Genomic DNA, 14,383 nt, shown 5'->3' with positions numbered 1-14,383 from the left:
GACCAATGGGGGGGGTCTTTTCCCACCTTACCTGTCTGTATGCCAAGTCATCCCAGGCTGGAGAACAATAGGCCAGGCGGGCTCTGTGTGAAAAAGAGAGAGAAAAAAATGTGTGTGTGTTGGCTGGTGCTGGAAGCTGGAGACACACAGGATCGTCTTGCTCTGTTCTGGATCCAAAGCTACAATTTGATAATCTTGCTGGGAACTTAATGAGGAGGCAATATCTGCTGGAGTTTTAATGCTGTGAGCCCCTCCATCCTATGCTCAGGTTGCATCTATGCTTAAATAAAGCCATGCATCCTAACTTGCTTAGATTTTCTTTCCCTTGTTTGCATTTTTCTTCTACATAACTGTCAATTTTCCTTTCTGAGGTTCCTTCACTTCCCTCTTACCCTCATCTTTCTTTCTTTTTAAATTCACTAGCAATTTTTTTAAAAAAATTACTGCATCCCTTCTCCTCCCCTCTGTCAGTTGTTTTCTCCCTCCTTTCCCATAGCAAGATCCCCACTAATTTTACCCCGCGAGCGTTTCCACACGGAGACCCCCGTTTTCAACGGCTTCCAATTACCGCTTGGTTCAGAAATGTTTCACACAATGCTGGTCCCTCTCTACCTCCACCAAATTTCTCCCACTCTACCAGCCACATGGGGTCAATAACATATATATTTTTAACCCACTAAGACCAGAACCCACCTTTGAGAAAAGCCTGCCCTGGCTCTGAACTCAACTCCTCCTTCTTGCCACCCACAGGGGTCTCCCTCCCAGATGACGACCCAGATGCTGGGCAGGGGAGCAAGTTCTGCCTGGTGGCCATTGGCAGGCTGCAGGTGAGTTAGCCTTTCCCTCAAGCCCCAAAAGGATGCGGGAACCAGGTTGCCATCGATTGCTGAGCCTTCTTTGTACCTTATTGCAGCAGGTGTCCTTATCTGAGAGCCTCAAAAGCCGGACCACAATTGCTGTCCCATGTTGCTCCATGGCAGGGCTGGCAGCTTGCTTGAGGCCACTTTCGTAGAATCGTAGGAGAGTTGAAAGGGCAACCCAAGGGCCATCTAGTCCAACCCTCTGCAATGCGGGAATCATGGCTAAAGTATCCCCGCGAGATGGCCAGTCTGGTGAGCGCATGGCAGAGATTAGGGCCCAGTCCCTCGCCTCTCTCAGCTCTTAGGGAGAATCCGCTGCCAAAGAAGAGAAATAAGAGAAATAATCAGGGGCCTTCCACAGAGTTTCCTGCCTCCCCTCACTTGCCCACTCGCCTTCTTACAGGGGAAAGGGCTGTCTCTCCTCCAAGCGGGAAGCCCAATCCCTCCTGCCTAGCCCCCTCTCTGTAACCGGCCCCTAACCTCTTGGCGTCTCCCTTCCCTTGCAGGTCACGAGCTCGCCCAGCTGCGTGGACATAAACACCGTGTGCCAGCCCACAGAGTTCATCTCGCGGCACAACACCGACTGCCTCTTCACCTTCGTCGACCACCGCTGCGTGGCCACCGTTGGCTACCAGCCACAGGTGCGGGGAACTGGAGGAGGGGGTTCCCAGCAAGAGCTGGGTGCACATTGGCTCCCTGGGTCCAGGCCAAAAGCCCGCTTAGTCCAGCATCCTGGACAATATCATTTATATATAAATTGAACAGTGCTGGGGCTAAAATACACCCTTGCTTAACTCCCTTTGTGACTTGTAAGTTGTCCATTTGTAGAGCAGCGCGCCTTTCATCACAGTAACTTTGTATAAGCATTTAATCAAGTACAGCAGTCTTTTGTCTATATTTGAGGAGTTCGGCTTATCCCAGAGTCTTACTCACGAAATTGAGTCAAATGCAGCTTTCAAATCAATGAAAGCTGTGTATAGCATAAGGTTTCCCGGAGACAGTGCCTGGATTTACAAATCAGTCCTCTGACAAAATCCTATCATTCCTACTGAAGTTGAAAAGTGGCCCCAGATTCATTGAAAAAAATCTGGTAACCTTAGTATAGCACACCACCTGGTTTTTGCAGGAGCCAGTCAGATGCCTCCAGGAAGGTAGGGAGGGAATGCAAGAGACCTGCCTCACTATTACTCATAAGAACTTAAGAAGTGTTTGACGGCTGGGTCAGGCCACAGGTGGGCGCTCCTAGCTTAGCATCGTGTTCTCACAGTGGCCACCCAGATGCCCCATAGGGAAGCCCATAAGGAGACCCACATGCAACAGCAACAGCTCTCCCTACTTGCTATTCCCAGCAACTGGTTTTATTCAGAGGTAACCTGCCTTCAGCAGTGACATTCTGACTCTATTCTCTTTCTCTCCCTGCCCCCCACAAAAAAAAATAGGAACTCTTGGGAAAGGATATTGTTGACTTCTGCCACCCAGAAGACCACCAGCTTTTGAGGGACAGCTTCCAGCAGGTAAACCAGCCACGAGTCCATGACTGATTCAGCCTGGCATCTGCACAACAACTCAGCACACACCCCTTGGCAAACGCATTTTGAATGCCGTCGGAGCAGGCAAGGGGAGCCTTGGCCCTCCTGAGGTTGCTGAACTACAACTCCCATCTCCTCCCTGGCCGTTGGCCACGCTTGCCGTCAGGGCTGGTGGGAGTCGTAGTTCAGCAAGATCCAGAGGTTGCACACATGCCTGCCTTATAGACCAATCTGTTCCCTGGTCTGGAGCACAAACTTCAGGCCATCTTTCTAAAGCCCCGGGAGGGAGGGGAAGCTGACTTTTCATGACCTTCACAATCCTGCATTCCACCCCATAACCATCAACATCTGTGGAAAATGGAAATAAATACCTGCCAGGTGCCTTAGCGCGGGCTGCAGAAACCACTTTTTCAGCTTGAGGGCCGCATTCCATTCTTGGAAACCTTCCGGGGGCCACATGCCACTGGTGGGTGGGGCCAAGAACGTAAATTTGAGTTCTGTAGAATAGATTGGTTCCTACACACAGAGAGATGCCTCTCTGTCTTCTGTCCAGGTGAGCAAGAGGCAGGATCAGAGTTTGAGGAAACATCTCCAGCCAGGCAAAACCACCTTTGGGGTGCAAAGCAGGGGTGGTGAGAGGCATAGGGGGAATCCTTGCCCCAGGGAAAGCAACCTCCAAAATCCCAGGCAAGGAGGAATTGTAGCCAGTGCTGGCATTAAAAGAGGGCAGGCAAGTTGCAGCCCCCAACCCAATCTCATCTCTTGCCCTAGTCCCCTTTGCTGGTATTTTTTAGAAAGCCGAAGTGGGGGGCTAAGATTGGGAAGCTCCAAAGTGCCAGAGCTTTATTTGGGGTTCTTCTCATTCTGGATCTTAGGATAAGCACTGCCCTTTCAGGAACTGCATGTCTTGGGTTTTTTTTTGGGGGGGGGGAGCTTCCTTTCCACCCCTCTGCTGTGGCTGCTGCTGTTGCCGGCGTAAAACCAAAACAAACCCCCACTCCGCACCCCCTTTTTCCAGGTGGTGAAGTTAAAAGGCCAAGTTCTGTCCGTCATGTTCCGTTTCCGGTCCAAGAACCAAGAATGGCTCTGGATGAGAACTAGCTCCTTCACCTTCCAGAACCCCTACTCAGATGAGATAGAGTACATCATCTGTACCAACACCAATGTGAAGTACGTACGCGGGGACCCCTTGTGCCAACCCCACCCACTCCAATGGCAGTGGGGCCTCTTCTTTTGCTGCATCCTCAAAAGACTTGTAGGGTGGAGGGGGCTTTGCAGTCTCCCCCCCCAAAAAAAAACTCCTCCTTCGCTTCATTCCAGCCTCTTTTTAAGCAAAATGCATTAAAATAAGTTTCTGCTTCTGGGTTGTCAAATCTCCTTTGCCTTTTTTTTTTTTTTTTTGGTTGTTGTTCAGTTGAATCCCAAGACCTACCAGCCAGATGCAAAATTAGGCAGGGCACATTCACTTTTAAATACAACTTTGAAAAGCCACAGCTTCCCGCAAAGAATTAGGGGAAATGTCATTTGTTAAGGGTGCTGGGAGTTGTTAGGAGGCTCCTCTATTCCCTTCCCAGAACAAATCCCAGAGTTTCATGGGAAAGAGGGATAAGCCTCTCTGGGAATTGTAGCTCTGGGAGAGGAACATGGCACTCTTTCTAAACACTCAGCATCAACTACAGCTCCCAGGATTCCTTGGTGGGGGAAGCCATGGTTCTTTAAAGTTGCATCACCGTGCTTTAAATTTATGGTGTGAATATGGCCTTTGGGTACCCGATGCTAGTCCTATACAGAGTGGACTCACTGAAATCAGTGGACAGGCTAACTTAGGTCCATAGATTTCCATATGTCTGCCCTGACTGGAACTTAGTTAGCTGCTGCCCTTAGAATTAAGGAGCAAGGAGCCTCCAATCCCATTTCTGAGGGTAGGGATTTGTTTCCAGTGCTAGAGGTCACAGCTCTTTTGCACACACACAAAAATCTGCCAACTATGAGTTCAGATTTCTTCATTTTAGCTGCCTAACCTAGGTGGGAAAACTTGCTTTTTCTTGCTCTGGGGTCAGAAACCCTTGTTGATCTACTGCAAAATTGCCCTGAGATCTTAGCAGATCTTAGTCTACTTTCTGCCCTTCCCTTGGTCTAAACCGCCTGTCTGCTCTGAGTATCCCCCTCTTTCGCTCTTGATTGGACAGGCTACTGTGATGTCAGGGAATACGCTAGCCTTAATTGGAGCAGACCTACAGAACCTGACTACCTTGGAGAACATAAGAAAAGCCTGCTGGATCAGGCCAATGGCCCATCCACAGCAGGAGGCTCATTAGTTTCAGTGGGTCTGCTGCTGAGTAGGACTGGAATGGGATGCGGCCCATAATGCCGCCCCCCTCAGCCATCAGGACACCAGCTCTCCTCTTGGTCTGCCCCATATTGTCATGTTGGTGTCATTTCCTTGAGTGAATCCATACATTCACCATCCCTAAATCTGAAACTGGGACACATTTGCAGGTTGAGCTACAGACTAAGAATCATCTCCAGCTAAGTTTTACTAAGAGTAGACCCATTGAAATGAATGGAACTAAGTTATGTTGATTGATTTCAGTAGCTCTGCTTTGAGTAGCGCCAACATTGGAGACTGCTCTCAATTTTCTGCCCACTGCCCATCTTTCAGTCTATTTTAAAAATAATTTTGTGGTGGTGTGGAGGGGCTGGTGGCCTCTGAGAGAGTGTTGTGGCAGTCGGCTTGAGTAAGCTTTTGCACAATCTATCTCTGCCCCTTCACTTGGGGGTGGGGAGAACCCCACACACCCATACACTCATCCATCCCATTTCCATATACCAGCTTCAGACGGGGAGCTTCAGAGAAATCAAAGCCAGATTTTGCATTTATTATGGAGTCGCTTACGTAGAACAGTGTCACGTGTTTTGTTTTGTTTTTAAGCTGATTACAATCAAGCTTTAAAAACAAACATGCCTGAAATTTCTCAAAATGCAGATTTAAAACCAACAGATACGTGTGAAAAGAATTGTGTGTCTGGGGTAGCAAAAAGACTTTAGCAGGTGCCAAAAACAGCCTTAAGAAGAGGGAGGGGCATAAAGATCCCCTGGCTCACTGGAATGCTCTGAGGGTTGTGATTGGCTCCCTCCGATCCCTGACTTTCCCTTCCCCGATGACCCCCCAGGAATGCCAGCCAGGAGTCCCGGCCTGCCTTGGCCAGTCAGATGCAGCGGCCCCAACTGGGCCCGAACGCCAGCCTGCCTTTGGAGATGAGTCCTGCCCAGCTGGCGACGAGGTAAGTGGGGGGCTGGCTGGAGTCACCCTGGGGCCCTTTGCTCTGTGAGGGGTCTATCCCAAGGCCCCCCGGGGCATGTAGGTGTCGGAGCACCTTGTAAGCTCTGCTCAGTTCCTCTCCCTGCTTTGTGGCACTTTCCTCTGACCCACGACCGGCTCCTAACCTCTTAACAATGGCTTGCGTTTCAGGCAGCAGGCGACGCAGCCAACAGACGTCGACGTGGTCCCTGTCAGGGAGAGCTTAGCCAGTTACGACCACGCCCAGGTAAACTGGCAAAGGTTCCAAGAGTTTCCATGGGGACTCGTCCCAGCTCCCTGCCGTAAATTGAGACCTGGCAGAGGGCACACACAAACACACCCGCTGACACGGATCACTGTGTCCCTCCTTTGGCAGACCACACACTCCACTGGAAGGAACTCATGGCGCTCACCTCTGTGGAGTTGCCAGTCGCCATTGGCGACTAGAGGAGTCGTTCAATACAGGACTGCAGTGGCATGAGAGGAAGAAATGACTTTTTTTTTCATAACTCCCCTCTTCAGCCATCCTTCAGCCTGCCCCCTTTGCATGCACACAACTGAAAACATAGATTTTGTGGAGTGGCAATCCAAACAGGATTCTCCCACCCTCTCCATTCTCATTTAAGCAGCATGTTGCAGGATTTATGTTAGAACACACCTAGATTCCAATCCTTGCTCAGCCGGGAAGCTTATTGGGGTGTCCGGGGGCCCAGTTGCCATCTCTCAGCCTAACCCACTTCTTGGGGTAGTTGTGAGGATAAAATTAGGGGAGGAGGAATGGGGTATGGTGCCCTGAACTCTCGGGACGGGGTGGGGGATGGAAATGGAAATAAATCCCTGGGCTTATCACTTATTTAGTTGTGTGTGCACATGTTGACACCTGTAGATTGTATCCAACATTAATCATACTCAAGACTCTGCAGTTAATGGGTTTGACTGACCTTAGGCGCGTTGATTTTGGAGGATCTACTCAGGAGTAGGACTGAGCTGACTGTGCAACCCTGTGTTTGCTCATCTCCTTCCAGGCTGCCGTTCAACCAGTGGCCACCACCGGCCCGGACCATGGCAAACCTCTGGAGAAAGCAGAGACCCTCTTCAGTCAAGAGCGGGATCCTCGCTTCAGTGAAATTTACAGCAGCATCAGTACAGGTGAGAGGGTGGGAGTCGGGGGGTGGGAAATCGGAGCCAGTAATCGGTAGCCATGTCGGTCCATCCCCTGGGAGAAAAAAAGAGAGAAATCTTGGGGAACGCCAGAGGTCCCAAGTTCAAACCCCAAAGGCATATCCAGGTAGGGCTGGGGACGTCCAACCTCACCTGAAACCTTGGAGAGACGCTGCCATCAGTGTCGACAGTCCTGGGCGAGATGGGCCCAAGCAGCCTTTTTGCTATAGCTTCCTATGAGTTGGATCCAGCATTAGTCCTGCTAAGACCAGGACCCCTTGAAATGAACGAAGGTGGTGGATTTGTTCCTTATTTAGCTGTTTAATTTATAAGTCCTGCCTTCTCCCCAGGCCGGGACTCAAGGCGACTTACACAAGTTAAAGCGGCACAGAGAAAGTACAAGAAGCTAAAAGCATATTTTAAAATAGTTTGTTTAAACTAGAGTGGCCTTTGTCCATGGAGTTTTCTTGGCAGGGATACTGGAGTGGCTTGCCAGTTCCTGCTCCAGGTGGATCACGTTGGGTCAAAACTCTCCACTATGACCTGTCCATCTTGGGTGGCCCTGCACGGCACAGCTCATAGCTTCTCTGAGTTATTCAGGCCCCTTCGCCACGGCAAGGCAGTGATCCATGATCACGCCCTGCTTATTTAACTTATATGCAGAATTCATCATGCCAAAGGCTGGGCTGGATGAATCCCAAGCCGGAATTAAGATCGCTGGAAGAAATATCAACAACCTCAGATATACAGATGACACAACCTTGATGGCAGAAAGTGAGGAGGAATTAAAGAACCTTTTAATGAGGGTGAAAGATGAGAGCGCAAAATATGGTCTGAAGCTCAACATCAAAAAAAACACGAAGATCATGGCCACTGGGCCCATCACCTCCTGGCAAATAGAAGGGGAAGAAATGGAGGCAGTGAGAGATTTTACTTTCTTGGGCTCCATGATCACTGCAGATGGTGACAGCAGTCACGAAATTAAAAGACGCCTGCTCCTTGGGAGAAAGGCGATGGCAAACCTAGACAGCATCTTAAAAAGCAGAGACATCACCTTGCCAACAAAGGTCCGTATAGTTAAAGCTATGGTTTTCCCAGTTAGTGATGGATGGAAGTGAGAGCTGGACCATAAAGAAGGCTGATCGCCGAAGAATTGATGCTTTTGAATTATGGTGCTGGAGGAGACTCTTGAGAGTCCCATGGACTGCAAGAAGATCAAACGTATCGATTGTGAAGGAAACAGGCCCTGAGTGCTCACTGGAAGGACAGACTGTGAAGCTGAGGCTCCAATACTTTGGCCACCTCATGAGAAGAGAAGACTCCCTGGAAAAGACCCTGATGTTGGGAAAGATGGAGGGCGCAAGGAGAAGGGGACGACAGAGGACGAGATGGTGGGACAGTGTTCTCGAAGCTCCCAGCATGAGTCTGACCAAACTGCGGGAGGCAGTGGAAGACAGGAGTGCCTGGCGTGCTCTGGTCCAGGGGGTCACGAAGAGTCGGACACGACTAAACAACAACAAACTAGAGTGGAATGAAAATAGCATAAAGGCAGATTGAAATATAGATAATAAAAAGGCAATGTCAGAAGCACTTTCCTTATAAACAGTCATTCCCAAAAGCCTGTCAGAATAAATTTATCTTCTTCTGCCAGCAGGAAGGGCAAGGAGAGAGCCTGTCTCTCGGAATAAAGCCCATTAGTATCAGTAGGTCTTTGTTGGATACCGCCCAATATCGCGTTCTTGGGTGGCCAGGTTGGGGCTAACCATGCTTCTCTCTCTGTCTCAATCAGACCAGACGAAAGCCGTCCCTTCTGGCTCTCTGCCCGCCAGCCAGTCCCTCTTCTCCCAGGGAAGCAGTTTCATAGCTCCGCGTCCCACCGAGAACTTCAGGTGAGGTCTAAGGGATAGTCTCAAGACTCCTGCAATTGGCTGAGTTTCCTTTCCAGTTTAGCCCAGCCTCTGCAGTGCAGTGGTTAGAGTGAGTGAGGGTTCAAATCCTCACTCAGCCACCAAGCTCACAGTCTCCCAGCTTAACCTAAGGGGGTGGGGACCACGTATGCCGCCTTGAGCTCCTCAGAAGAAAGGCGAGATAGAAACTGAGTGAACAAATAGAGGAATGAATGGCATGCCAGCTCTCTGCGTGCCTCTTCAGCCACGCTGGCCTTTCCTCCCTTAACTCTGCCCTCTTCCTCGCCTCTGTAGGAGCAGCACGATGGTGCCCCCCGTGAACGTCATTCAGCAGCAGCTGCCCACAGCACCGCATTCAGTCTCGGCGGGGCAGATCCTGGCCCAGATCTCTCGCCACTCCAATCCTGATCAGGTCTCCGGGACCACTTGGGCTTCAGGGACGACACGCACGTCTTTCACTGCCCAGGTAGTTTTTGTCTTTTTCCTACAGACTATATATATGGGCATCCCTAGTATGAACTGGGCTTAGCCACAGTTTTGTGTTGAATAGTCACAAGCTGCCGTGTCTGCTGGAGGAGCTGGAACTGGGCCTGGTTTAGGAGTATAGGAAGCTTCTGCCTCATAGAATCATAGAACCGTAGAGTTGGAAGGGACCCCTGGTGGTCATCTAGTCCAACCCCCTGCGATGGCAGGAATCTCAACGAGATTGTACATAACCGACAGCCATCCAGCCTCTGCTTAAAAATCTCCCAAGGAAGGACATTTTTTTCCTGCAAGGACATACACTCCAGCTTCCTGTAACCTACCAGTTGCTTTTGATTTATCTGCTCACTGTTTAAATTTCTTTTTCGTGCTCTTCTAGCAGGCGGCTTCCCACGCTGTTAAGACTCGGCCGCCTTCCTTTGCCATGGGCACCTTCCAAGGCACCCCGTCCTCCTTCAGCCCCATGTCGACACAAGGCTCCACAGCTTCGCCAGGCGGGTCTGCCTACCCAAGCCTTGCCAGCCGCAACGCCAGCTTTGGTGAGTGTTCCCCACCGGGTTTGGAAGTTGCAAGCGGTGATCCTTCTGCTGAAGAGGCAGGACTCTGTCGCCGTGCAGTTCCTCATTCTGCAGAAGGAATGCTGTGAAATGATGGGCGTGTATGTTGAGCATAGCGGGAAGGACCGGAGCTCAGCAGAAGAATATCTGCTTTGCTTGCAGAAAGTCCCAGGTTCAAATCCAGGCACCTTCTGCTAGGGCTGGGGAGACCATGCCTGAACGTAACAAGAGCCCGCAAGGACCGCCTCTCTCCATATGAACCTACGTGGACCCTGGGATCATCGTCTGAGTCCCTTTTTCATGTGCCTCTTCTAAGAGAGGTCCAGAGGCTGACAACATGACAACAGGGCCTTTTCTGTAGTGGCTCCCTGCTTGTGGAATGCTCTCCCCAGGGAGGCCCACCTGGCACCTTCCTTGCATATCTTTAGGCACCAGGCAAAAGCATTTCCCTTCAACCAAGCCTTTGGCTAATTAATATTCTACATCCTTTTAAATGTGTTTGTCATGGAAACAAAAGCATAATCCATTTTTTGAAATAATTTTTATTGGTTTTACAAAATAAATTACGATTAACATTTTTCAATAAAAGAAAAGTTTAAAATAAAACAAGATTCTCCCAAATCTTAGGGACTCCCCTCCTCCCCTCTGTGGGTGCTTTAAGTTTCTTAATCAACTGCATATTAGAGTTCATCCAAATTTCAGTTCTCCAATATGTCCAAAGTCTCTGTAACATTGCAAGAGTTATTCAGAGCATGCCATCAATCGCACAATCATTTCATGGTTGCTGGGAACAGTATTTTTCAGTCTTCCAAGAGGAATACTTTCAAATGCTTCCTGAATATCAATAACAAGGGAGACAGGCGCACCTCACAAGGGAGGGCATCTCCTGTGAATCCACCTGGGATCTACCTTCTGCCCCACTTCTGATTGTTAGACCTCTTTCTGCAGCCCAAAGCAGTGTGTTTCCGCCCACAAACTCCTTCTAAGCCAAACCAGTCAATCTAGATCAAAGCGTGTTATCAAGGACATGGGGAAAGAACAGTCTTGTCTCCTACACTCGGCGCTAACCGCATTTTTGTTACTTTCAAAGCTGGTGGAGAGAGCGGGCAGGCCCCAGCCCCGTTCCAGCCCCGGGCAGCGGAGGGGGTCGCTGTGTGGTCGCAGTGGCAGGGTCAGCACCACGGACAGAGTCCAAGCGAGTCGCACACCCAGCAGCCACCACCAAACCAGTCGGAAGTCTTCCCGGTCAGTCAACCTCCCCTCCGCCACGATTCCAGTAACGTTTCCTAACCCCCCCTCCCCGTTTTATAAACAGAGGCCAAGGATCCTCTTGCTAGGGATCCAAACCAGGATTTAAACCTCCAGCGGCCGACACTATTTCCCCATCTTTGATTTATTTAAAATCACTGATAACCCAAGAAGCTGCACTATACTGAGCGAGACCGTTGGTCCACCTAACTCAGTATTGTCTACACAGACCGGCAGCAGCTCTAGATCCTCTCACAGCACCCTTAACAAACAACAGTCCCCAGGATTCTTTCTGGGAAGCCATAACTATTAAAGTAGTATAAAGGTAAAGGGACCCCTGACCATTAGGTCCAGTCGTGACTGACTCCGGGGTTGCGGCGCTCATCTCGCTTTACTGGCCGAGGGAGCCGGCGTACAGCTTCCGGGTCATGTGGCCAGCAGGACTAAGCAGTGCATGGAAACGCCGTTTACCTTCCCGCCGGAGCGGTACCTATTGATCTACTTGCACTTTGAGGTGCTTTCGAACTGCTAGGTTGGCAGGAGCAGGGACTGAGCAACGGGAGCTCACCCCGTCGCAGGGATTCAAACCGCCAACCTTCTGATCGGCAAGTCCTAGGCTCTGTGGTTTAACCCACAGCGCCACCCGCGTCCCTAAAGTGGTATAAGGGTGCTTTAAATGTATGATCCAGAAGGGATCTGAGTTAATACAGATAAAGGTTTTACATAGCACATTTGAGGGTGGGGTTCATTTTAGGGGGCGCTGTTAAATGTTTGCAAGTAGGAAACCCTTCTCCTGCATTCAGGAACCACTTTCTGCCCGTCCTAGAAGATACAGTGCACTGTCACCTAAGCAACAATAATTTCATTTCTCATTTTCGAATTCCCTTTCATTTACAGGACATGTTGTCCATGCTGGGGGAACAGGGAGCTAGCTACAACAACGAAGAGTTTCCCGAGCTGAACATGTTCCCTCCCTTTTCGGAATAAGGATGGGAAAGGATCTATGCAGATGGTGCAGTTTTCCCCGGCTCCCCGTGTAGCGACGCAGGAAGGGAGGAGTGTTTGTGACTCCCCCCACCCTTTCTAACTTCTGTCAAAGACTGCTATAGTCTTCCTACTTCTGGGAAGCAGAAGCGCTGCAGGCGAGGCGTCGCAGAGGGCGTCCGGCTCGTTCCCAACTTGGGTGGAGCCTCCGGCGAGGCTGCTGTTTCCCTCCTTCCCGGCAGACCTGCCGCGAACCGGTTGTGTTTTGGAGAAAGCCGCGTGTGCAGAGTCCAAAAGCAGTCGCGAGGACTTGGGGAGCCCGATGAATGGACGATGCTCAGTGTGCGATCATCAGGGATTTTTAAAAGCTCAATGGGTGTTTGGTTTTTTAAAAAAGAAACACCCTACGCCATAACCTTTTATACATATATACATATATATATAAATATATCAAAATTGTATTCTTGTTTATACGATGTCAGGGAATGGGGGCAGAATTTGCCCCCTGAAATGATGCTTAAAGCGCTGTGTAATTCCGTCACCTGTGAACACCCGAGGCATATAGAGGAACTCGTTGCCGCGCACTCGTTTCACTAGTGTCCACACTCGTGTGTTCAGGTCTTGCACGTTATCTCCCTCGAGCAGTGTTAATGAAATGGAGGGGTCTGCCTGCCCCCACCCCAACGGTTCACCCTGCTGGGCTAGCAACTTTCTCAAGTGCCCCCCTTTCCCAGCAGCCGCCAAGCCCCCCACCAGGGCTTGAATGCTGTGTATGTCTTTAGAGCATTGTGCTCTCCCCATAATGTATAGGGGAACTGGGATGCCAGTCGGGACTGGGAACAACAAGGAAGTTGGGGGACGTTGAAGCTGGCTGCACCTGGCTAATCAAGGAAAAAGTAGGCATGGCTTGTCCTGAAGGAAGCCTTCAGGTTCCTCTGTTCTCTGGAAACCCAGACAAGCAAGTGTGGTGTTTGCCTTCTGGGATGATGAGACTCAAGGTATCCACCTTTGAAGCTGGCCCTGTTTCCTCCCATAACCTGTGCAATTAAAAGTGGGCCTCGCTCATTAGCGGAACCCTCTTGGCTTCCTTTTTTCTTGTAACGGGGGACACTTCCAAGCCATAAAAAGCATCCGTAGCACAAAAGCTTTTTGTTGTTGTTGCATTGTTGAGGATTTTGGGGTTCACGTGGGTCCCCTTTGTGTCCATCCCTCTCTTAATGTGAAATGGGACAGGGCTGCAATCTTCCCCCGGCGCTCACACAATTCTGGAAACAAGCAGATTTAATCTGAGCAGGTTTCCTGTCCATCTGTTGTTTCTGGTGATGTCTTCCCCTCCCCCCTTCTTCACTGGGGGGTAAAGAACACACATACCTGTCTCTCCCCCCCAATCCAGGCATCATCCTGCTCACCTGTTCTAGGGGGTGGGGAGTAAGAATTGAGATGAGACGATGGGAACCTTGTTCTGGAGATGTGTGATCGTCATGGAAATATACTTACATTTGTCATGAAGCCTGAATTCTTGGAATCTACCCCTGTCTTCTTTCATAAATCTCAGTTGAAAGTGGGGTGCACCCCAGGCTTTGAATAGAGGGGAAGACTGTTCCTCTCGTGTTCCAGAAGTTATGTATACGATATTGAATAGTGTAACAATGCAGTGCTGCCTTTTCTGAGAAGGAAAAATGAAAGATCAGGATAAATTATTTTAAAAACCCACGGCAATTCTCATTTCTATCTTGCAAAACTCAGCCATTGTTTGCCAAAGTGCAAGGATTGATCTCCTGGCGTCCCAAAAATATGGCACCAACCACTTTGCGATTTAAAAGCAACAATAACTTTTTAGTAATGACTGCAGAATTCAGCATCTGGATAATTTCTAGTTTTTTCCCCCCCTTTTTGTGTACTTTAAAAAAAATCAAGTTTCTGGCCCTCATGATGAAGAGGACCAGCTTGATGATTGATGTCTGTGGGCCCGTATCTCAGAAGCATTTTACTGTTTTTCGTGTCAGCCTTTTGTCCCTTGCCCTGGCTTAACAGAGCAATTATGCAAAATAAACGATATGCCATATGTTTTATTCATGATGTTGTGCTCAGCTTTGATGAGAAAAGAGTTTCTTTTTTCCTGAATTTCAGCTGGTGGGTTTTAAGAATACGGGAATATGGTGTTTCCCCCAGGGCCAAATTAACTTGGACCGCTGTGCCATCTCAGGCTCATGTGCTGTGGGATAGACATTGGGATTCAGAATCTCATGAGGCTGTGCTTTAGGGTCTGTTTCCAGAGATGGGGCGTTGTGGGGGGTGTCAGCTGACCAGTACCTCAAAAACTGTATTCCCGACGCCTCGAGGATTAGGATCT

At 49.6% G+C, this 14,383-nt stretch overlaps 1 protein-coding gene across 4 annotated transcripts in view; it reads left to right on the top strand.

Moving 5' to 3' along the window:
* Nucleotides 1-14,102, top strand: part of ARNT (aryl hydrocarbon receptor nuclear translocator) — a 38,920-nt gene extending 24,818 nt beyond the window's left edge. For 2 of the 4 annotated variants that reach the window (XM_083715649.1, XM_083715647.1), the window contains 12 exons: nucleotides 751-827; nucleotides 1,367-1,501; nucleotides 2,300-2,374; nucleotides 3,408-3,559; nucleotides 5,563-5,673; nucleotides 5,862-5,937; nucleotides 6,716-6,839; nucleotides 8,641-8,740; nucleotides 9,053-9,224; nucleotides 9,624-9,780; nucleotides 10,889-11,043; nucleotides 11,944-14,102. In XM_083715649.1, coding sequence (XP_083571775.1) covers nucleotides 751-827; nucleotides 1,367-1,501; nucleotides 2,300-2,374; nucleotides 3,408-3,559; nucleotides 5,563-5,673; nucleotides 5,862-5,937; nucleotides 6,716-6,839; nucleotides 8,641-8,740; nucleotides 9,053-9,224; nucleotides 9,624-9,780; nucleotides 10,889-11,043; nucleotides 11,944-12,033 — 1,424 coding nt within the window. In that variant the 3' untranslated portion in view covers nucleotides 12,034-14,102. Of the gene's footprint in view, nucleotides 1-750; nucleotides 828-1,366; nucleotides 1,502-2,299; nucleotides 2,375-3,407; nucleotides 3,560-5,562; nucleotides 5,674-5,861; nucleotides 5,938-6,715; nucleotides 6,840-8,640; nucleotides 8,741-9,052; nucleotides 9,225-9,620; nucleotides 9,781-10,888; nucleotides 11,044-11,943 lie in introns of all 4 variants that reach the window. The other 2 variants (XM_083715648.1, XM_083715646.1) reach the window with 1 other exon arrangement.
* The last annotated feature ends 281 nt before the right edge of the window (nucleotides 14,103-14,383 follow it).

Source organism: Podarcis gaigeae (genome assembly GCF_964106915.1).
Source record: "Podarcis gaigeae genome assembly, chromosome: 16".
In the NCBI taxonomy this organism is placed as follows: domain Eukaryota; kingdom Metazoa; phylum Chordata; class Lepidosauria; order Squamata; family Lacertidae; genus Podarcis; species Podarcis gaigeae.
The sequence above is the reverse complement of the archived record's forward strand: the minus strand, read 5'-3'. Positions and strand labels throughout refer to the sequence as shown.